At 43.2% G+C, this 23377-nt stretch overlaps 1 protein-coding gene across 1 annotated transcript; it reads right to left on the reverse strand.

The window, feature by feature from the left end:
• Nucleotides 1–2836: 2836 nt before the first annotated feature.
• LOC138651938 (zinc finger protein 585A-like) lies at nt 2837–18195 on the reverse strand. The gene is made up of 3 exons (XM_069742558.1): nt 18079–18195; nt 9604–9702; nt 2837–8449 (listed from the first exon to the last, which is right to left on the reverse strand). The coding sequence occupies exons 2-3, from the start codon at nt 9692–9694 to the stop codon at nt 5007–5009; spliced, it is 3534 nt and encodes a 1177-aa protein (XP_069598659.1). The 5' UTR covers nt 9695–9702; nt 18079–18195; the 3' UTR covers nt 2837–5006.
• Between the last annotated feature and the right edge of the window lie 5182 nt (nt 18196–23377).

A 23377-nucleotide genomic window follows, 5' to 3' on the forward strand; every position in this document is an offset into this window, starting at 1 on the left:
GAATATGGGCTGCTGAACATCTTCATGCCTACGTTGAGTAGGCACCTAAAGTAAATGTGTGGTGTGGCCTGATGCATGATAAGGTGATAGGCCCATATTTTTCTTGCGGAACGGTCTGTGACGGCAAACACGTTTCTTAACATGTTGGAATTGTATGCAGTGCCACAATTTCCAGAAGGTGTCATCTTTCAACAGGATGGCACTCCTCCACACTACGTCACCATTGTTCGTGAGTATCCGGTGGCGGTGGATAGGCAGGGGTTCTATCAAGCCATGGCCACCACGATTCCCGGATCTGACGCCATTAGACTTTTACGGTTATGTGAAGCAACATGTGTACATTGAACGTATCAACGAAATTAAATCGCTTAAAACAGAGAATCGCAGACGTTATTCACTCTTGCACCAGACGTCCTTACCCGTGTGTGGCAAGAACCTCACTATCGTTTCGATGTGTGTAGGGCAACAAATGGAGCCCACTTCAAACTGCACTGAATAGGTACGAAACTGGGAGAGTTTTTCTTTTATTTGGAGCAGATTTCACATTTCTATCTTTTTTTGTTGCTTTCCAGTGACTGGTCAAAAGTGCACCATGACTTTACGGACACACTGTATATCTTCATGGTGAATTTGCAGACATTTGTCTAATGTGACTTGTGTTTTCAGGTGTGAACGCCATTTTACATACAAAATAGATCCACAACAAGACACTTTGTAATTTCATTACATATTCTGAATTAGACTGAATTATACTCCGGAGCTGCACTCACTATTCTTCTAATGGGTCACTGTGTACATACATAACATTCAGGATCAGTAATGTATGTACCCAGTGACTGCACCAGCAGAATAGTGAGTGCAGCTCTGGGGTATAATACAGGATGTAACTCAGGATCAGTAATGTAATGTATGTCCACAGTGACTGCATCAGCAGAATAGTGAGTGCAGCTCTGGGGTATAATACAGGATGTAACTCAGGATCAGTAATGTAATGTATGTCCACAGTGACTGCATCAGCAGAATAGTGAGTGCAGCTCTGGGGTATAATACAAGTATATATTTGATATATATATATATATATATATATATATATATATATATATATATATATTTTTTTTTTTTTTTTTTTTTTTGCTATATATGAACTGTAAACAGCTAATGTAGAATTTTTTTTTTTTAATACTTCCATATTATATTCTGAAGTCTTTCCAATTAGTATAACGTTGCCTCTTATTCTTATGAATAATAATAAAAAAAAATCCTTCCAATGATAACATCAAACCATTTGTTTTTTTTTCTGGTTGTTATGGACAATAAAGCCCATTCTGTTTAGTCAAGGACCACGAGCACAAATCATCATGAGACTCCATTGACTGCAGTAATAAGCGCAAAGCGACAAAACGGTGCGAATGCAAAGGAGCTTCACGCTTTTGGCAAAACAAAAATGGATAACACCCCCCCATCCACCCCCCCTCCTTAATACATTAGATTTATGTGTCTTTCTGCAGGTTAGACAAGTCATATGTACAAATATGTATTAGTAAAAAAAAAATATATATATGAACTTTATAATATTCACTCACATAAGTAACAACCTAACAATTCAGTTTTTTTTTTTTTACCCCCTTGGATGTAAGGTTTAACCTCTGTCTATAAACTTTAAAAGGCAGCCATTTTATTTGCCGGAGCCCATACACCACAATGTTAATCTACCAGGAGCTAGTGATGGTATTGAGGCACAAAGATGAGAATTACCTGACTAGTTCCTGATCAGATTGGGGCAAAAAGAAAAAAAAAATGGCTACCTTAACAGTTTGTAGACAAAAGTTAGATAAATAAATATTAGTCATAATAATACTGCTGAAATGGGAAGCACTTATGTGATTAATGATGCAAAGTAACAAGATTGAAGTTTTTTTTTATTTCGAGGGAGGGCAGATCTTAGTAACAGTCCACAAAAATAAACAATATACAGGAAAAAAATAAATAAAATCTAAGCTTCATAGGACAAGCGCACCAATGCCCGAAAAGGTGTCGCCGCTACATTGACGACGTTTTTTTTGGAAAACAGTTGAAGTTTAGTAACACATTACTAAAATCCCCATTGGGCGGCTGCGCTTTCTTGGACTATCGGGGAGAAGGGTATAAAAACGCTCCAGTATTGAGTATCATCTTTTTTGGGAAGCAATAACGATATGCCGAAGGATTCATACAAAAGATCCAAATGGCAACCAAGTCGCTCCATCGAGAATTTGAGAGTCTCATCATGTTAACAGGGCAAGAAGAGCGCTATATCCTGCAAAAGAAAGAGTTTGAAACTCCAGATGGAGCCGTAAATCTCCAAGAAGCAACCAAGTTATAGACTTAAAAGTCATTTGTGTTGCAGGAATCATTACATATTATACCTTCCTTTCCCAAATTTTCTATTCCTATCGATTTCTTCCAGCATAAGGCTGTGAAAAATGAAGTGGTTTTGCCGTTGTAATCAAGTTTGAACAAAGATTTATAGGGTCACAAGCCATCTGGGCATTACACGAAAAAGGACATTGATTTTAATGGTTGCAAGACCTTATATCTCCTGTTGGAGTGCTGTAGGGAAACTGAACACTTTTTCCCAGGATTTTTCAAGTGATCACTAGGAATTTTCAGAAGCGAAACACGATGTCACCAACTTATTGTCAAAGTGATCGCTTTGCGAATACAGGGGCTGTCCAAACCATTCAAATTTTATCTTAATAGAACTTAATAGTCTATGGATATCTGACACTTTTCAATAAATATGTGAACTTTCACTTTTAATTAGCATAACATATTTAAGAGTCAGATTGACAAAACATAAAAAAAAAAAAAAAAAAAAAAAAAAAAAAAGGGGGTCATTTTCTGTATGTCGGGAAAAGACCAGGAAATTCGCAATACTGACGTTTTCCCTTTTGGTTTCGTTACTTTTTAAGAAGGTTGAACAAAGTGGACAACCTGTTTAAAAGTACTGCTATCAAGAGAAAAGGGGTTGCGAGAACCTTCCACTGAAAAAAAAAAAAAGGATGCTTTTCAGTCAACCTGTCTTATTGGATTTTATTTTCCTGTTTTCTGCAACTGGGGTCATAGTTGCCAACATTTATGGGGTAAGGGGAAAATTTAAAGTGTCACCGTCGTTTTAATTTTTATACCGTAAATCGATAGTACGTATGAAAATAGGTAACTTTGTAATATATGTTAATCAGAGAAATCTGCTCCTTTATCCTCCTGGACTGAGCTTTCACTTTCAATTCATGGGTAAAATCTGTAGTCAGTGAAGGCAGATTCTTATTACGGGGAAAGAATTTTAAACAAACCCAACTGTCATATCGTATGGAGGGGAGGAGCTAGAGGCAGACCCATACATTCCGCTGCAAGTTCTCGTGAAATGAGTTACACTTTAAGTCCCGCCCTCTTAACCCCACCTCTTCCTGAGAACAGCCCCACCTCTTCCTGAAACCAGCCCCACCTCTTCCTGAAACCAGCCCCACCTCTTCCTGAAACCAGCCCCACCTCTTCCTGAAACCAGCCCCACCTCTTCCTGAAACCAGCCCCACCTCTTCCTGAAACCAGCCCCACCTCTTCCTGAAACGACTAGAAAAAAACAAAACGCTCCCAGCCAAAAAAAAAAAAAACACATAACAGCTGGCAACTATGGCTGATGTTAGTCTTAAAACAGCTACTGCTCTCCATCCCTTATATAAATATCAGCTAAATTCTGCTAACACTAGTTGGCCAGTCCATATGTCACCCCCATTCAAGTCAAGGACCGAGTACAACTATATAGAAGTCGCCCCCTGGTGGTGGCAACAGCAACTTTGCATAAAATGTTTTCTTTGTCCTAAATAAGCAAAGCGCCAGAGTCTACGACAAGCCTACGAGAAGCTTCCTATAGGTCTTGGCACGTGATCGTGTAGGAGCAGAGCAGGTGCGTCACGGTTATGACTGTGGTTAAGAATCGGAGGTCAGACACAAAAGGAGATAAGAGGCAATGCAAAACCGACTCCTATATAAATGCTAAAGTAAAACTCGTATAATAAACACATAAATAAGACAATACGTACGTATATAACTTGTCACCTTCAAATTCATACAGCAAAAATAAAAAATAAAAAGTTATGAGACGAGGAGAAACGTCATCACGTAACTTCGAAAGGCAAGCTGCCAGGATATGGTCGTAGCTGCCGACGTATCCCTACTATACCAACAACAAAAGAGACGCCTATAGTGAGGGTTTCAGTGTGAAACTTAGAGCAAAAAACAAGAGACAGATATAAAAATAAATACGTAAAAATAAAATAAAAAAAATTCTTAAATATATATTCTGCCCATGGAAGCGGGAAAAAGGAACCAAATCATCCATAAACTGTAAAAAAATTTAAAAAATGACACGCCGCTGTGACTGTTACAATAGTCGAATAGCTGTGCGTATAATCCACTCTATATAGATAAGTGCTTCCCATGTCATTTCATACTTATTGTTATTGAGTGGTTTCAGAATTAGAAAAACATGGTCGTTTAAAGAAAAAACAAAAAACAAAATAAACAGCACCACCCCTGTCCTACAGGTGGCGGGCGGTACTGCAGCCCAGTACTGGAGCTGAGCTACAATTCCAGACAAGCCATAGACCGGGGGTCAGAGCGAATTTTTGGAAGAAAGCAGCCATGTTTTTCCAATCTTGGACGACCCATTTATATTCAATATATTCATCTCATCAGAGTTACGACTCCGGAGTCTTTCTGGAGAACCGGCGCCATCAACTTTTTCTACCAGGTTAGGATTTTCTTATTTTTTTTCCCTCCTAAAAGGCATTTGTAATTGTACAAAACAGTCTGCCATCGTGATGACATGTCAGAAGTAAAGCCCACCTTGCAAAGCATAAGACTATGGCCAATCTCAAATTTCAGGTCCAATTCCATACTCCGCGAGGCCTTACGGAGACCTTAAATCGCTACCAATATCACATATACGATAATTTTTCATGCGGCGTCTATACAGCATTCCTTTCTTCTTCCGTCCCTGAATTTCTGCCATCCATCAGCTCTTGATTTGGTCTCCAGCAGAACTGTACACCGTGATGAGGAGGGTTGACCTTGGCGTGCTGCTTTTTGTGAACAGCAAGATACCCTTGGTGAAGGAAGCTGTCTCCGCACTCCAAGCAACTGTACAGGGGTTGGAGGTCGTGCGACTTTTGGTGCGCCACCAAATTTGACATGAGGTTGTAGCGCCGTGGGCATTCGGTGCACTTGTAAGTACGCTTGCCTCGAGGAATTATTCGTTTTTCCTTGACGTCATCATTTGACTCCGATTTCCGAGGACGGCCTCTGGCTCTGGGTGCCGCGTACTCTGCGCTTTGAGTAGCGTCTACGGTAATCTCTTGCCCTACGTGACTCTTCAAGTGATACAACAGGTTGGACTGTTGGCGAAACCGTTTGCCGCAGCATTGGCAGGCGTACGGCATCTCTCCGGTGTGAGTGCGTAAGTGGATCATCAGACTGGTGCGTTGACTGAATTGACGGTTGCACTCGTGACAGTGGTATGTCCGCTCACCGGAGTGGATTCGTTGGTGGACTAACAGGTTGGACTGGTGAGTAAAAATTTTGTCACAGGCAGGACAGTGGAACTCTCCTTTTGGTCCATCAGGAGGTGAAGCGGCTGCAGTTTCGTTCTTAGTATTCGTTTCAAGGTGGACCCAAGGATGGGCTTGCCCTGGGGAGGCCTCCATGTCGGAGCTCATGCTTGGCTCCATAGTAGGGTCTAGTCTAGGAAGCAATGGAGAACTTGGCAAGCTCTCCGCAGTACAGTTTAGCTGCCCTTGCACAGTGTTCGTCTTTATGTGATAAAGTAGGTTGGACTGCTGCCGGAAACGTCTCCGACACTGCAAACAAGAGTACGGCATCTCGCCAGTATGAGTCCTTAGGTGCACCATCAGACTGGTGCGCTGACTGAACTGTTTGCCACACTCAAGGCAGCGATAGGTCTTGTCTCCTGAGTGAATACGTTCATGGACCAAGAGGTTGGATTTATGAGTAAATGTTTTGAAGCAGCTGCTGCACTTGTACGTGCTTTCAGGCGAGGACGAGGATGAGGTGCCGTTTACCTCCAAATTATCGGAGACGCACTCACTACTGGAGGCGATATCACCTAGGTGGATAGTTTGAGGTCCCTGAAACAGCTGTCCGTTGTGATTGTGATGCATCTGGTTCCCATCGAATGGTAGAAAACCAGACCGGATCTGGACAGTGTTCGGGGTTGGACTCATTCCTAAAGCCTGAATGCTTTTCCCGTTTAGCTGTTCTTTAATTGCAAGCTTCCGTGGACGAGTTATGAGTTCGTCCCCGAGAACGTCCTCGTGATTTTTCAGATGTTGGATCAAATTTGACTGCTGTCTGAATCTTTTCTCACAAAGCCAACACTGGAAGGGCTTTTCCCCCGTGTGTATACGCAAGTGAACGATTAGGTTTGACTTATTGTTGAAGTGCCTTGGACATTTCCAGCACTTATGTATTGCTTTTCCTGCCATGGAGGACCCGGCTGGAGTCTGTCCGTGACCTAACCAAGTAATTTTTCTTGGTCTTCCTCTTCCTAGCACGTGGAAAGGACCTTTTGAAGATCTTCCCTCTCCTGGCTGTCTTCCAACTCTTTGATAGGAAATGCCGTGTTGTGGCTGTGGAATTAGGTTGGACTCGAGGCTATTCAGCATCCCAGACACGTTGCCTTCGGATCGTGCAGCCATCTTAAAATGTTGAGGAGGGTAAGTGTCATGTTCCTGACGAGGAGACAGCATGTTCTCAGGGTACGCGTGTGGAAGGGCTCTGTTAATGGGGTATGAGACCTGAATTTCTCTGCAATGCATGAGAGCGTTGGACTGCTCTACATGAAGCTTTTGATGTAACAAGAGGCTATGAGAGCTCGGGAACCATTTTGAACACTGGTTACATTGGTAAGCCCTGACTTGATTTTCTTCAATTCGCCCACCACCAATGTTTATCATCTGCGAATTATCTCGCTCAAGATATTGACCTGAAGGTCCAATCAGATGCCCAGACATCTTTGTGGACTGCTCATTTTCGGTGCTCACGTTGGGTTTTGGTTCGGCTGTCAAAGAATGGCTTTTCATGTGGTAGAGAAGGTTTGACTGTTGGCGAAAGCTCTTCCCGCACTGGAGGCAGGAGTAAGGCATCTCTCCGGTGTGACCCCGTAAGTGAACCATCAGGCTGGTCCTTCTGGTGAAATGCTTGCCGCATTCTTGGCAGCGATACGATCGGTCTCCGGTGTGGATGCGCTGATGAACCATGAGGTTGGACTGATGAGTAAATCGCTTAAAGCAGTGTCCACACACGTAGGGCCTTTTACACGATTCTGGATCTTCTGCCTTGTCCCCTTTAACCAACGGGACTTTGTTGCTCCAAACTTCGCTACTGGATTCATCCGCTTCGGAAATCAGATACATGAAAGGAATACCTGGGGCCGTGTTTTCTTCGCTCCAATCCACCCCGTCGAGTTCCTCCACTCTTTGATGACTCTTCATGTGGTGGGTAAGGTTAGATTGCTGTCGAAAGCTCCTATTACATTTGTTGCAAGGAAACGGTGCTTCTCCAGTATGAGTCCGTAGATGGACGGTCAGACTGGTACGCTGGTTAAATTTCCTCCTACACACGTGACAAGAGAAGGGTTTCTCACCGGTGTGTATACGCAGGTGTGTTACTAACGATGACTGCTTGCAGAAGGTCTTATCGCACACTATACAGCGGTATCTCCTCCACTCCAAGACTGGAGTTGACGACTGCTGCGGTTGGTGATCAGGACGCCCCTGTTCGTTCCCGATTACTTGGAATTTCTCTTGGTTGTGGGATTCTTGATGCTGCAAAAGTTCAGAAAGATCTTGAAAGACGAAATTACAGAACGAGCACTGAAACAGTCCCCAAAACCTCTGGTTTGGTTGTTCTGTAGAGCCAGAATCTTTTCTTCTGGTTGTCGGTCCAGCGTTCGACCACCCGTGTGGTCTGCAGATCACAATATTATCCTTCTCAAGTTTGCCGAAGTTGGTAGGCATGGGAGTGACTCCGTGTAATGCTGGCTGTGCCGAGGAGTCCCCAGCAGTTCCTGCCATCTTTGGGCCACCAGTACCTTGGTCCACCATGTCATCTTCTCTGTGCCTTACCTTCTCTATAAGAGGCAAGGTTGACTGTGAGCTTTGTCCTGCTGGATAACTATATTCAACAGTGCCACTGCCTGACTGGCACACCGGTTCGGTCGCCATCATGGGATGGATATTTTTTTCCCTCCAACTGTTGTCGGTGGTTTCAATCTCACTGACGATAAGAGAACTTTGCGTGTTTTGTGGAGCGGTCTGGTCTTCAGGCTGCTTTCCAACTAGAGGAGCGAAGGATCTTGGTTCTTCTGTCGTTCCACTGCTCCAGCATTCTGCAACTAATGAAAAAGATAAATTAGGAGGCAACAAAATGCAAAGGACAAATGAAGACATGAGACACCGTCCAGACAAGACACGACGGTCAAATTCCCATATTTCCCTGCTCTTTCTACCCGCTCTCCACACCGACCAAGAGATAAGGAGCCTGAACAGAGAACGTCCCTCTATTAACAATGTGTACAGCTCTACCCATAGAATGGGAATATGTCATCAGAAAATTATACCTTATTAATATTATGCAGGCGGAGGTGAGCGGTGACATCTATTGTAAACGGTGGATCCTGTGTTATCTACTGTATATAGAGGTGTTATCAGTCATTGTACAGAGGAGGAGGTGAGCTGTGACATCACCTATTGTGAATGGTGGATCCTGTGTTATCTGCTGTATATAGAGGTGTTATCATTCATTGTACAGGAGGAGGAGGTGAGCTGTGACATCACCTATTGTGAATGGTGGATCCTGTGTTATCTACTGTATATAGAGATGTTATCAGTCATTGTACAGGAGGAGGTGAGCTGTGACATCACCTATTGTGAATGGTGGATCCTGCGTTATCTACTGTATATAGAGATGTTATCAGTCATTGTACAGGAGGAGGAGGTGAGCTGTGACATCACCTATTGAGAATGGTGGATCCTGCGTTATCTACTGTATATAGAGGTGTTATCAGTCATTGTACAGGAGGAGGAGGTGAGCTGTGACATCACCTATTGTGAATGGTGGATCCTGTGTTATCTACTGTATATAGAGGTGTTATCAGTCATTGTACAGGAGGAGGAGGAGAGCTGTGATATCACCTATTGTGAATGGTGGCTCCTGTATTATCTATGGTAGAGGGCAAACCTTTCACTGCAATTCTGTCCATGATGATAATGAAACTGCTGAAAAGTCTTCTGTACATAGCAGGAAGTATGAGTAAGTATAAATCCTAGTGGCCAGTGTGAACATTGCAAGATTTCAGATTCCTTTTATTATTATAATTATTGAAAATGAAAAACATAAAACGAATAAACCCCCCCCCCCCTCCCGACTTAAACAATAGGTCATGTTTCTGATGACACATTCTCTTGTAATTTCCATAGTTGAATATATATTTGCATAGGATTTCTCGGCAATGTACGGTCTGGAATACAGTAATAGTTTGGTGCTTACTTTCCACCCGACTTGCCCTTGCCTGATTGTTCTCCTGACCAAAGGGCTCTTCTGCATTTTCCATTATGGATAACACATCCGGTTTGGACATCTGGAGACCTGAAAATAAACAGCAAATGTTAGGGGGGAGAGAAAGAAAAAAAAGTCTCTAAAGTGAGTCCTTGAGTCAGCTCCTTATACGATGCCATCACAGAATCAGGCACCTACATGTCTTTTTAGGAGGGCCCTACGACTACCGAGCCCCTGGGATGAGTCCAGCATTAGGCTGACCGTACACATCAGATACATGATGGTGGAACCTCCACCGATATGTAATGTGCATGTGACAGCCGATGTCAGGGAAAAGAAGGACAGGACATGTAGAAATTCAACATGCCCGATCCTTTTGCTTTTCAGTGAATGCCTGGCTGAGGCTTTATTCCCTCTGCGAGCTGTACACGGAGGAGTAGAAAGAGCTGTCTGTTGCTTTAGGCGTTTCTGCAATAGTCATCATTTAGCTTTTCTACACTCCAAAATAAAATTCTCCCCTACGCGCGTTTCGCTTTGTGCTATTCAAAAGTTTCGAAAAGCGAGGGAAGCAGTAAATTTGGAATAAATATATATAAAAAGGGTGCTCCGACCCCTAATCAACATCAAATTCTTAACTGGTTGTGGGAAAACTGAAGTAGGTGGACATATGAGCTCATGGATTGGACAGCTCGCTAGATTTCAGGGGATCGGGATTCTGGTCAGCTTCATTGCGGTGCGCTGACCACAGCCTTACATGAGTCCAAAGCCATCATATTGGGACCTCCGGACTCACGCCCAACATATGAGAAGGATCAGGCAGTTGGACTTTGAAGACCAGATCCTATTGTATTTGGGGGGAGAAGATAAGCTGAGCGTTCTGGATTTACTCAACATTGATCTGCAGGAGCGCACTACTCCACTGCTTGTCAGGGGGGCGGCTCGCTCCTGATCGTTTGGGACCAGCAACAGGGCTGCTCCACTGACCCAACCTGTCCACTCTCCAAAGCCTCTGCAGCATTGCAGGGACACTACAGCTTGCAAGTCCTATAGAAAAGAGCTTGTAAGCGCTGCACTCTCGTCTTCGGAGACTAGCCACCACTGATGGACTGGAGCATCTAGAGAGCCATCTAAGGGAACATCTTGAGAAGAAGTGCCCCCCCCCATAACACCATGATCAGCACAGAGAGGACGCAAACCGCATTCTGCTTCTGGACCCCCTGACATCTAAACACAGCCCCTGTCAGAAGGCTGCAAGATGGAGCTTCACTTCAACCTAAAAGGATGGCGGCTTCCTCCACTTATCGGCGTATCCGACGACGTCACCGGTGATCTCCATGCCTCCTTCACTGCACTGTAAATCACATCACTTTGGATACGGAACAGATTTAAAAAGGGAAACAAACAGACTTCACAGTGAATTAAAGCCACATTTGGATGGCGGGATCAAAGATTCGCAGCATGTGTTTGCAATTAGCTGCTTTCTATAGAATATCCCTTTAACTGCAGCAACCTAAAAGGAGATTTTATTCTCAGCCGTCGTCGTAATTCTGATTATTGAGGGAGCTAATGATGGATCACATCTACAGGAATAGAGTGCACACACCTGACATGCCAGAAGCCACAGTGTGCCGGATCCAAGGGGAGATTACTGTCACAGACTTATAGCTTCCATATAAAGATGATTAACTTTGTAAATAGGTTTCCGAAGCCAAACAGACCCCACTGACCAGGAACTACATCCTGCATTATCCTCCAGAGCTGCACTCACTATTCTGGTGGTGCAATCACTGTGTACATACATTACATTACTGATCCTGAGTTACATCCTGTATTATACTCCAGAGCTGCACTAACTATTCTGCTGGTGCAGTCACTGCGTACATACATTACATTACTGATCCTGAGTTACCTCCTGTATTATACTCCAGAGCTGCACTCACTATTCTGCTGGTGCAATCACTGTGTACATACATTACTGATCCTGAGTTACATCCTGTATCATACTCCAGAGCTGCACTCACTATTCTGCTGGTGCAGTCACTATGTACATACATTACTGATCCTGAGTTACATCCTGTATTATACCCCAGAGCTGCACTCACTATTCTGCTGGTGCAGTCACTGTGTACATACATTACATTACTGATCCTGAGTTACCTCCTGTATTATACTCCAGAGCTGCACTCACTATTCTGCTGGTGCAGTCACTGTGTACATACATTACATTACTGATCCTGAGTTACATCCTGTATTATACCCCAGAGCTGCACTCACTATTCTGCTGGTGCAGTCACTGTGTACATACATGACATTACTGATCCTGAGTTACATCCGCTATTATACCCCAGAGCTGCACTCACTATTCTGCTGGTGCAGTCACTGTGTACATACATGACATTACTGATCCTGAGTTACATCCTGTATTATACTCCAGAGCTGCACTCACTATTCTGCTGGTGCAGTCACTGTGTACATACATGACATTACTGATCCTGATTTACATCCTGTATTATACTCCAGAGCTGCACTCACTATTCTGCTGGTGCAGTCACTGTGTACATACATTACATTACTGATCCTGAGTTACATCCTGTATTATACCCCAGAGCTGCACTCACTATTCTGCTGGTGCAGTCACTGTGTACATACATTACATTACATTACTGATCCTGAGTTACATCCTGTATTATACCCCAGAGCTGCGCTCACTCTTCTGCTGGTGCAGTCACTGTGTACATACATTACATTACTGATCCGGAGTTACATCCTGTAATATACCCCAGAGCTGCACTCACTATTCTGCTGGTGCAGTCACTGTGTACATACATTACATTACTGATCCTGAGTTACATCCTGTATTATACTCCAGAGCTGCGCTCACTATTCTGCTGGTGCAGTCACTGTGTACATACATTACATTACTGATCCTGAGTTACATCCTGTATTATACCCCAGAGCTGCACTCACTATTCTGCTGGTGCAGTCACTGTGTACATACATTACATTACTGATCCTGAGTTACATTCTGTATTATACCCCAGAGCTGCACTCACTATTCTGCTGGTGCAGTCACTGTGTACATACATTACATTACTGATCCTGAGTTACATTCTGTATTATACTCCAGAGCTGCACTCACTATTCTGCTGGTGCAGTCACTGTGTACATACATTACATTACTGATCCTGAGTTACATCCTGTATTATGCTCCAGAGCTGCACTCACTATTCTGCTGGTGCAGTCACTGTGTACACACATTACATTACTGATCCTGAGTTACATCCTGTATTATACCCCAGAGCTGCACTCACTATTCTGCTGGTGCAGTCACTGTGTACATACATTACATTACTGATCCTGAGTTACATCCTGTATTATACTCCAGAGCTGCGCTCACTATTCTGCTGGTGCAGTCACTGTGTACATACATTACATTGTAGTTCCACGACATCCGATGCAGTGATGTGCTGAATGCCTGCAGCTGTTGCTCATAGCAACCAATCAGAGCTCAGCTTTCATTATTCAACCAGTTAAAAAAATGACAGCAGTGAGCTGATTGGTTGAAATGAGCAACCCTTCTACATTTGTTTTTTTTTCCCCTTTCGCTCAAAATGCTAAAACTTTATTGTACTACCAGAAGTGTCGACAATTTTGTAAACATTTCCGTATTATCCGGGCCCTGCAGGCCTCAGTGTTTTATTGGCGCAATATAAAAAAAAAACTAAATTATAAAAAAAAAAAAAAAAAAAAACATTTTATAGAGGAAATAAAAAAAAACAGGAGGTAAAAAAGCAAAGAAATGTTATTAGCAGAACGAAAATAACCAGGCGAGTGGCGGCGGCGGCTCGTCCTGTGGAGCGAGGGCTGAGGAATATTTACAGCCGCAATATAAAAATAACGCTTCCACACAATACCACATAGAACGCCCCAGAGCCGTTAACCGCCTCACCGCCAGTCCTCCACACGTTAACCCATGCACCACCCAACCCCGGCAGCCATAACTGCTCGCCCCTTCATCTTCTCCTCAGATTTTCTTGCAAAATTAAAAAAAAAAAGAAAAAAAAAAGTAAAATATATAAAAAAAAAAAAAAAAAAAAAAAAAAGGTCTCGGAGGTCAAAATGGATTCCCTGTGAGAGGCTCAGTCCCGAGCTCAGGCTGCCATAGCAACCAGGGTCACGTGGGCCGTAAGAAAACAATGGTTTTAATGCTAGGAAAACAAATAAAGTGCGAGCAGGAAGTTCGCAAAGCAGACATTATGTGGAGGACGCTCTCCACATGTTCTGGGAGGATTTTTACCTCAGGACAGTGTGAGGCCATGTTTGGACAAAACATTTTTTTTTTTTTTCCATTTTTAGAGGAATTTTCGACATTTTGCTTTTGTTTTTTTTTTTTTTACTGCCGCTTTTAAATATAACGCACAGAGCACGAGGCGTAAAACGCGATTAGATAATGCGCGGTTTTCTAAGATGGCGGCTGAGGCCTAGCATCGCTCTGTGGAGCCGCTACATCGCAGGTCAATAGGGTCACATTACGGCCACCAAAGCCCCAGAAAGTCACAACCAGTGAAGATTTTTTTTTGCAGCTTTTCACCCTGCGGGGCTGAATACGACCCCATTAACTCACACAGGGCGATTTTTGGACATACGAACTGCGTCCTGGTCATAGTCATTGCGTGTTTTATCCCTCTGACATTAATGGCACGATTTTCAACCAGGTTTATTATTTATTTTTGACTTCCTCTCGTGTAGTATTTTTTTTCCATTTTTTTATACATTGTTTTTCCTCATTTCTCTATTTTTTTTTTTCTTAATTTCCGTTCACGCAAGTGATTTATTTTTAATTTCACATCGGATATTTTTACATTTCCCTATATTTTTTTTTATTAAAACCCCCCTTTTTTTTTTTTTTTTAATTACCTCACACATTTTCTAATTTCGCCTCATCTAGTTTTTTTTGTTCATTTGTCCACTCTCCTTTCTATAGTTTTTTTTCTATATTTCCTGAAGTATATTTCTTTTTATTTCTCCTCCTCGTGTAATTTTTAATCTTTCATTCCTTCATAAAAATTTTTTCCCCAATTATCCCTTTTTTTTTTTCTTTATTCATGTAGTTTTTTTAGTTTTCACCCAATTTTCCTTTGTTGTTTTTTTTTATCACTCTTCCTCGTGTAGTTTACCTTTTTCATTCCCAGATGTCCTTTTTTTTTTCAATTTTCCCTCAATTTTTCATTTCTCCCCCTTGAGTGGTTTTTCATTTATTACAGATTTTTTTCCCCTTTGTTTTTACCTCATGTATTATTATTATTGCTTGACCTCATGTAGTTTTTATCTTTAAATTCCCTCATACAGATTTTTTTTTCCCAATTTTCCCTCAATTTTTCTCTTTTTATTTCTCCCCCCTTATGTAGTTTTTCATTATTACAGATTTTTTTAACTCAATTTTCCCTCATGTATTATTATTATTATTTCTCCCCCTCATTTAGTTTATCATCTTTCATTCCCTCGTACAGATTTTTTCAGAATTTTCCCTCAATTTTTCATTTCTCCCCCTCAAGTAGTTTTTTATTTTACAGATCTTTTCCCTCATGTATTATTATTTCTCCCCTTTGTGTAGTTTTTATCTTCTTTCGTTCCCTCATACAGATTTTTTTTTCCACTTTTCCCTCATAAAATTTTTTTTTTCTCCTACTCATGTAGTTTTTTTTTTTTTAATGCTTCAAGCTGCAGCGGCCAGATGGTCTCTGCGAGCAAATAGGAAAATATAATTTTCCACTCACCCACAGCTTTTATTATTTTTTTTAGTGCGTTATTTAGCTTATTTTAGAGCCTGCTGCCATTTTTTCGAGCTGCAGACATTTTGTGCTGATTTTTTTTACACACCCATCACGTTTTTTTTTCCCCCCTCTCTCTAAATTGGGTTGTAAAACTACATTCTCTAATAAAAAAAAAGAAAATAAATTGTGAAGTTTTATTTTGCAGTGCATTCTGTGTTTCGCGCGGTCGTTATTTTTCCAGCCGTGGTAATTTACTGCGGTGGGCAGATTCCATTTGCACAATGCGGCTATAACAGATTATGCCTCGTGGTCTTTCTGCAGATTTTTTTTTTTCCACCTATTGATTTTAAACAGGGAAAATCATGGTGTAAGAAAAAGAAAAATACATAATACATTACGGTTTTTTTTTTACTTAAAATTACATGTATTATCACATGTTGGTAGCAAAAGCTGCGTCCCGATAGTTGCTTGTGCAGCTGCCACCTGACATTGGGCGCCACTCATCATCCAACTCTCTGCATTGTTATTGGTTTAGCTCCAGCCAAATTATATATATATAGTGCTAATTTTAATTTCTCAACATAGGAGCCAACACCAAAAAACACCAAAAGTAAAAACATCCCTACCCATCTGAATAACCCTATATAATAATGGTGGTCTGTCCTATTTACCAGCCAATGTGCAAATAATAATATGTAAAAGGGTGAAATCAGACGTAGCATCTTTGCCGCAGATTATAAAGCCACATTCACACGGTCAGTATTTGTAAGCCAAAATCAGGAGTGAGCAGAAAATACAGAAGTGCCGATTGCTCCAATCCAGAAGTGCCGATTGCTCCAATCCAGAAGTGCCGATTGCTCCAATCCAGAAGTGCCGATTGCTCCAATCCAGAAGTGCCGATTGCTCCAATCCAGAAGTGCCGATTGCTCCAATCCAGAAGTGCCGATTGCTCCAATCCTGATTTTGGCTTTCAAATACTGATGTAAAATACTAACCAAATCCTGAAAAAAAGTGACCTTAGTTGCTTAAAAAAAAAAAAAGAACCAAAAAAAAAAAAAAAACACAGAAAAATCGAGCTGACTACACATTCTCAAATCCACAACACATCAATTACACCCCACAGGTGAAATCCTTAGCAAAATCCACTTGTTCCAGAAGGAAACACATTTGATACTGATTTGTGGAAGACTGATGTGATCCTGCGCTATGTTCACACAGAGGTTTAAATATCCACCGGTAAAAATAAAAAAACACACACAAAAAAAACAAAAACCTAAGCCTTTGTGTTTTTTTTCAGCTTCATACATCAAATTTGGGACGCCCACCATCAATGACCCGGGATGCCCGGCAAGACGGAGGCGGTTTCAGGGCCACAGAATACTGACCTGGCTACTGGACCAGGACGCGCTCTATGTACATGCATCACTAGAAAATATGGAATTTCAGGATTAGGCCAGTTTTTGCAGGGTACGGTATATACCAGGGGGTGGGTGAAACCTCACCCCGTGCTGGCGGTCGTTGCCCGTTTCGCCAGATTGCGTCTGAAGTGTAATAGTTGGGTGTGTTTTGACGCTTTACAATTCTTTCATGGGGTTTCTGAGTTTTAGATTTTGGCCCCCACCCATCTTGTGCCCACCGCGACAGAAAACTCACCAACCATATGACACATCCCACTCCCAATTATGCGTGGACCGTTTCTTGACCCAAACTTTCAGAAAAGTTGTAAAACACACAAACGAAGAGGGCGGCAGAGCTGATGAGCTCAGTGATTGGCTGCAGCGGTGAAAAGAGCCGTTTATGTGAAGTCAACACTGCAGCCAAAATCTAAGTGGCGGCGAGACTGTGCTGGACCGGGGGAGGCAAGAGTATTTACTCCGTTTCTGATTTTATAGCACTTTCCTGAAAGTGGAAAACCCCTTTAATAACCTGTTAAGACACATACGAGGCTGTTAGATTTCGGGGGTCAGGAGACTGGCGGCCGCTTCCGGACGTCGCGTGAAAGTCGGACGCTGCCGTTTATATCAGTCACGTGACGGATCCGGACTCTGTGTGAACGGGGCCATATTTGCCCCTTTCTCGGGTACCGCCGCCATATTTGGACCACACAGGCGGTGATTTTTATTCTCGCACCCAATGACGGAGGGGAACGGGGCACCGCAGCGACCCGCAAGGGACTGCAACCATCTCTGGTCCAGTGTCGGCTAAACGAAGACACAGCCAAGGCTTTTTAGATTTTTCTTTTTTTGGGGGGGGGGGCGGGGGCCAAAATCTAAAAATCGGAAACCCCATAAAAAGAGTCAAAACACACCCAAATGTCACACTTTAGACCGAAACGGGCGACGACCGACAGCACGGGGTGAGGTTTCGACCCCCCCCCCCCTTACCCGGTATATACCGTACCCTGCAAAAAGTTACTAACGAGGCGTGCAATTAATGAATTAATGACAGAGCTGAAGTCACCTCCTCCCAGGAGCGGCCATGCCAGGAACAACCCCCCCCCTACCATTACTGGAGCAGAAAAGTGCAGCCAGGGTGGGGGGGCACTCTGCATGCACCACTTTTAACCCTTGCGATTGCAAAGCGGTAGGGGGGGGGCTGTGCACAACACCCTGCCCGGCAGCCAAGGGGTTAAACGGAGCGAACGTCGCCCGGGAGGAGAAGGAGGAGGAGTGCAGGCCCGGCTCATACTCACCTGGGTGCTGGGAGAGGGGTGTGCGGGGGTCAGCTGGGCGGCAGGAGGGCAGCAGACATTGGGGGGAGTAGACACAGGATGCTTTGTGCAGGGGGAGGAGGAGAGACACTGATGTACGGAGCTGGGGGGGGGGAAGGAGAAGGAGACGGAACTGCCGTGCGATGTCTACGGCGGCCGCAAAGGTCCAATCTAGTGACAAACGCGTTTCTCTGCCTGCTGGCGGTTTATAAGGGGAAACTCTGCTGGTATCTGAGCAGCAGAGAACAGTGACTGTAGGCAGCGGTGTCAGGGCTGGAGAGATGCACATACAGCTTATTGTGCACCTCTTCACTTTAGGTCTTTTTTTTTTTTTCTAAAATAACTTTTTTTTTTCTGACTTGTATGCAAAAAATTCCACAAATGTTTTTTTTTTTTTTTTGCTTTGGCTCTTTTAACATGTTCACTAAATGCTAAAACCGACCTGCCATTATGATTCTCCAGGTCGTTACGAGTTCACAGACACCAAACATGGCTAGGTTCTTGGTAAAAAAAAATTCCAATATTTCTTAAAAAAAAAAAAAATAAAGTTGCCATTTTCCGATACCCGTAGCGTCTCCGTTTTTCGTGATCTCGGGTCGGGTGAAGGCTTATTTTTTGTGCGCCGAGCTGATGTTTTATATGATAACATATTGGTGCAAATATAATCTTTTGATTGCCTGTTATTGCATTTTATTGCAGTGTTTCGGTGACCAAAAAAAAACATAATTATGGCGTTTTTATGTTTTTTCTAGTTATGCCATTTATCGATCGGATTATTTTTATATATTGATAGATCGGGCGAATATGTGTATTTTTAATATATTTTTAATTGTTTTATTTTGAATAGGGTGAATGGGGGTGATTTGAACTTTTATATATTTTTTATTTTTTTTAAATATTTTTTAAAACTTTTTTTTTTTTTACTTCCTTCCATGGGAGACTAGAAGCTGCGATCATCCGATCACTTGTGCTACACAGAGCAGCTAAAATGTTCACTTGCTATGAGCGCTGACTGCAGGGCGGCGCTCATAGCTATCCGGCTATGACAACCACAGAGGTCTGCTGCAGACCCCGGGTTGTCATACCGACCCATCAGCGACCCGCGATCATGTGACACTGGCACCGATGGGCGGGACTATTGACGCGCTTCTGGCGCGAGCATGTTAAATGCCGCTGTCAGAGATTGACAGCAGCATTTAACGTGCTAACAGCCGCGGGTGGATCGTGATACCTGAGGTCGTGCAATGTCTGCGCATGAGGAAAGAGACATAGCGAATCAGAATAACTATACTACATTTCTAATTGTAGATATTTGATAATGTTATCACACCTGGGGATCAGATGTTGGAGATGGGAATACCCCTTTAATATTTGGTACAGAAACCTTTGAAGTTTGCACACACTTCAGCAGGGATTTTGGCCCCCTCCTCCATACAGATCTTCCCCAGATCTTTCAGGTTTCGGGGCTGTCGCTGGGCAATATTGAGTTTCAGCTCCCTCCAAACATTTTCTATTGGGTTCAGGTCTTGAGACTGGCTAGGCCACTCCAGGACCTTGAAATGCTTCTTACGGAGCCACTCTTTAGTTGCCCTGGCTGTGTTTTTCTTGTCTTTGTCATGCTGGAAGCCACGACCCATCTTCAATGCTCTCACTGTGGGAAGGAGATTGTTGGCCAAAATCTTGCGATATATGACCCTATCTATCCTCCTTTCAATACGGTGCAGTCGTCCTGTCCCCTTTTCAGAAAAGCACCCACAAAGTATGATGTTTCCCCCACCATGCTTTACGGTTGGGACGGTGTTCTTGGCGTTGTACTCATCCTTCTTCTTCTTCTTCCAAACGCGTCGAGTGGAGTTGATACCAAAAAGTTATTTTTTGGTCTCATCTGACCACATGGTTTTCTCCCATGCCTCCTCTGGATCATCCAGTTGGTCATTGGTGAACCTCAAACCGGCCTGGACATGTGCTGGTGTGAGCAGGGGGACCTTGTGTGCCCTGCAGGATTTTAATCCATGGTGGCATAGTGTGTTACTAACAGTAATGTTTGAGACTGCGGTCTTAGCTCTCTTCAGGTCATTGACCAGGTCCTCCAATGTAGTTCTGGGCTGATTCCTGATCTTTCTCAGAATCTTCTTGTGCTTCTTCCATTTTCTAATGATTGCGCCAACAGTTGTTGCCTTCTTACCAATCTGCTTGTCTATTGTCCTGTAGGCTATCCCAGCCCTGTGCAGGTCTACAATTTTGTCCCTGGTGTCCTTAGACAGCTCTTTGGTCTTGGCCATGGTGGAAAGGTTGGAGTGTGATTGAGTGTGAGGACAGGGGTCTTTTATACAGGTAACAAGTTCAATTAGGTGCAATTAATACACATAAGGGCAGAGTAGGAGGCTTCTTAAAGAAACACTAACAGGTCTGTGAGAGGCAGAGTTCTTGCTGGATGGTCAGTGATCAAATACTTATTTCATGCAATAAAATGCAAATTAATTATGTAAAAATCCTACAATGTGATTTTCTGGATTTTTTTTAAAGATTCTGTCTCTCACAGGTGAAGTGCACCTATGATAAAAATTACAGACCTCTCCATTCTTTGTAGGTGGGAAAACTTGCAAAATCGGCAGAATATCAAATACTTATTTTCCCCACTGTATCTATAATATAACGCTCCTTATGTCTCTATACACTGCGCTGAGCAGTGTGGCGCACTCAGAACGACACATCCAGAGGTGACGGAGGAGGACGAGCATGGAGGTGTGTGGCGCTGGAGATTGCGGTATGCGTAGGTGCTGACCACATACCGCGATCTCCGGCAAGGCTGGAGGAGGAGTGTGGTGCCGGAGTCAGCGCCTGCGCATAGTGCGATCTCTGGTTCCATTTTGTTAAAGACAAATTTGCACTCATTGTCTTCAACAAAATGGCGCTGGATAGCACGGTACGCACACGCGCCGACTCCGGCGTCATTTTGTTTAAATGACAGATGACGCGCTGCAGGGGAGAGGGGGAAAGGTGAGTAGGAGTGTTTTTGTTTTTTGTATGTATGTATCTATGGATGGATGGATGGACCGACCAACAGCAATGCAGGCAGGATGGGGAGCATATAATATGATGGGGAACCAGGATGTGGAACCAAGATGGAGGAGCATATACCAGGATGGGGGAGCATATATTTGGATGGAAAACAGGATGGAGCAGCATCTCTCAGGATAAGGATGCATATACCAGGATGGGGGAGCATATACCAAGATGGGGGAGCATACTGTATACTAGAATGGGGGATGCATATTCCAGGATGGGGAACCAGGAAGAAGGTGCATGCACCAGGATGCGGGACCAGAATGGGGGAGCATATTCCAGGATGGAGGAGCATATACTAGGATGGGGGACCAGGTTCGGGTGAATATATCAGGATGCGGGAGCATATACCAGGATGGGTGACCATAATGGGGGACCAGATTCCAGGATGGGGGAACATGTTCCAGTATGGGAGAGCATATCCCAGGATGGAGAACCAGGATGAAGGAGCATATACCAGAATGGGGGAGCATGTTCTATGATAGGGGTGCATATACCAGGATGGGGGAACATATACCAGTAAGGAGGAGCATATATCAGGATGGAGGAGCGCATACCAGGATGGGGGAGCACATACCCGGATGGGGGACCAGGTTGGTGTGCATATACCAGGATAGAGGAGCATATACCAGGATGGGTTGTCATGATGAGGGAGCATATATCAGGATGGGGGACCTGGATGGGGTGCATATGTCAGGAAGGGGAGCATATACCAAGATGGGGGACCTGGATGGGGTGCATATGTCAGGATGAGGGAGCATATACCAGGATGGGGGACCTGGATGGGGTGCATATGCCAGGATGGGGGAAGCATATCCCAGGATGGGGGAGCATATTCCCCTCTGAGAATACAGAGCGGCCGCTGTAACCATGCCCCCAGCCCTGACTGACTGCCGGCCTCAATGTAGAGCCAGTGCCAGTCAGGGCCTGGGGAACGGTTACAGCAGCCAAACTATATATTCAAAGCACGGCCCACGCCTCCGTGACTGAAACTGAATGCTGGCGGGAGAATAAAATTCATTTTCTCCCAGATGCGCGGTATGCACACGCGCACCATTTTATTAATGTACAAGAACATCAACATAGCAGTGCGCATGCAACGCCCATCGCCATTATCAATAATGGCCGGCGTGTGTGCACTCACTGCATGTTGACATTGTAGTGCAATAAAATGGTGCCGGAGTCAGCACGTGCGCATACGGAGCCATCCGACACCATTGCATTGAAATCACTGTATACATGAACTCGCAGACACAATTAAAACAAATCACATTGGAAATGAACCAACAAATATGCTCGCCACCCAGGCATAGAATGGGTTCATTAGCTAGTATATACAGCTCTGGCAAAAATTAAGAGACCACTGCAAAATGTTCAGTTTGTCTGATTTTTCTCTTTATAGGTATATTTTGTTTTTTTTTAATTTTTCATTTATTCTATTAACTTTTAACACCATGTCTCTGAATTTCCAAGCAATAAATTTTGTAATTTTTTTTCTGAAAAGGAGAAGTGGTCAAAATTAAAAACAAAACTAAACAGGGCTTACAGACCTCAAATAATGCAAAGAAAACAAGTTCATAATCATTTAGAAACAACAATACTAATGTTTTTAACTCAGGAAGAGTTCAGCAATCAATATTTTATGGAATAACCATGATTTTTAATCGCAGATTTCATGCTTTCCACCAGTCTTTCACACTGTTTCTGGCGGTAAAATGTGACTATCCATCATCCTCCTGATTACATTCCAAGGTTTTCCAATGGGTTCAGGTCTGGAGATTGGGCGGCCATGACAGGGTTTTGATGAGGTAGTCTCTTTATTTTTGCCAGAGCTGTATATAGCTCACTTTTTTTTAAACTTTTTTATTATTGTGTTTTTTTATGGTGTTATTTACAGTCTCAGAAAAAAAAGGTGTGATAGTTTTTAGTTTTCTTTTTTAAAAATATTCTTTATCTTTAATTTTTAACATTTTTTTTTTTTTATTAATGTCCCTAAGGGCTCTTGCAGAATGGAGAAGATGGAGACAAGATTTTCTCCATCTTCTCCACATTCATAGGACAAGGAACGATGGGTGTCAAACGGGACACTTTCCCCAATTTGCAACCTCTTAAGCATCTAACGGGGAAAACCTCTATAAAATCTGAGGTAAATCTGAGGTAAAATATGATTTCTATGGCTGCCTTATTACGAATCAGCCGAGATCTGTAATGCGGC

This window comes from Ranitomeya imitator, chromosome 10 (assembly GCF_032444005.1).
Source record: "Ranitomeya imitator isolate aRanImi1 chromosome 10, aRanImi1.pri, whole genome shotgun sequence".
NCBI classification, from domain to species: domain Eukaryota; kingdom Metazoa; phylum Chordata; class Amphibia; order Anura; family Dendrobatidae; genus Ranitomeya; species Ranitomeya imitator.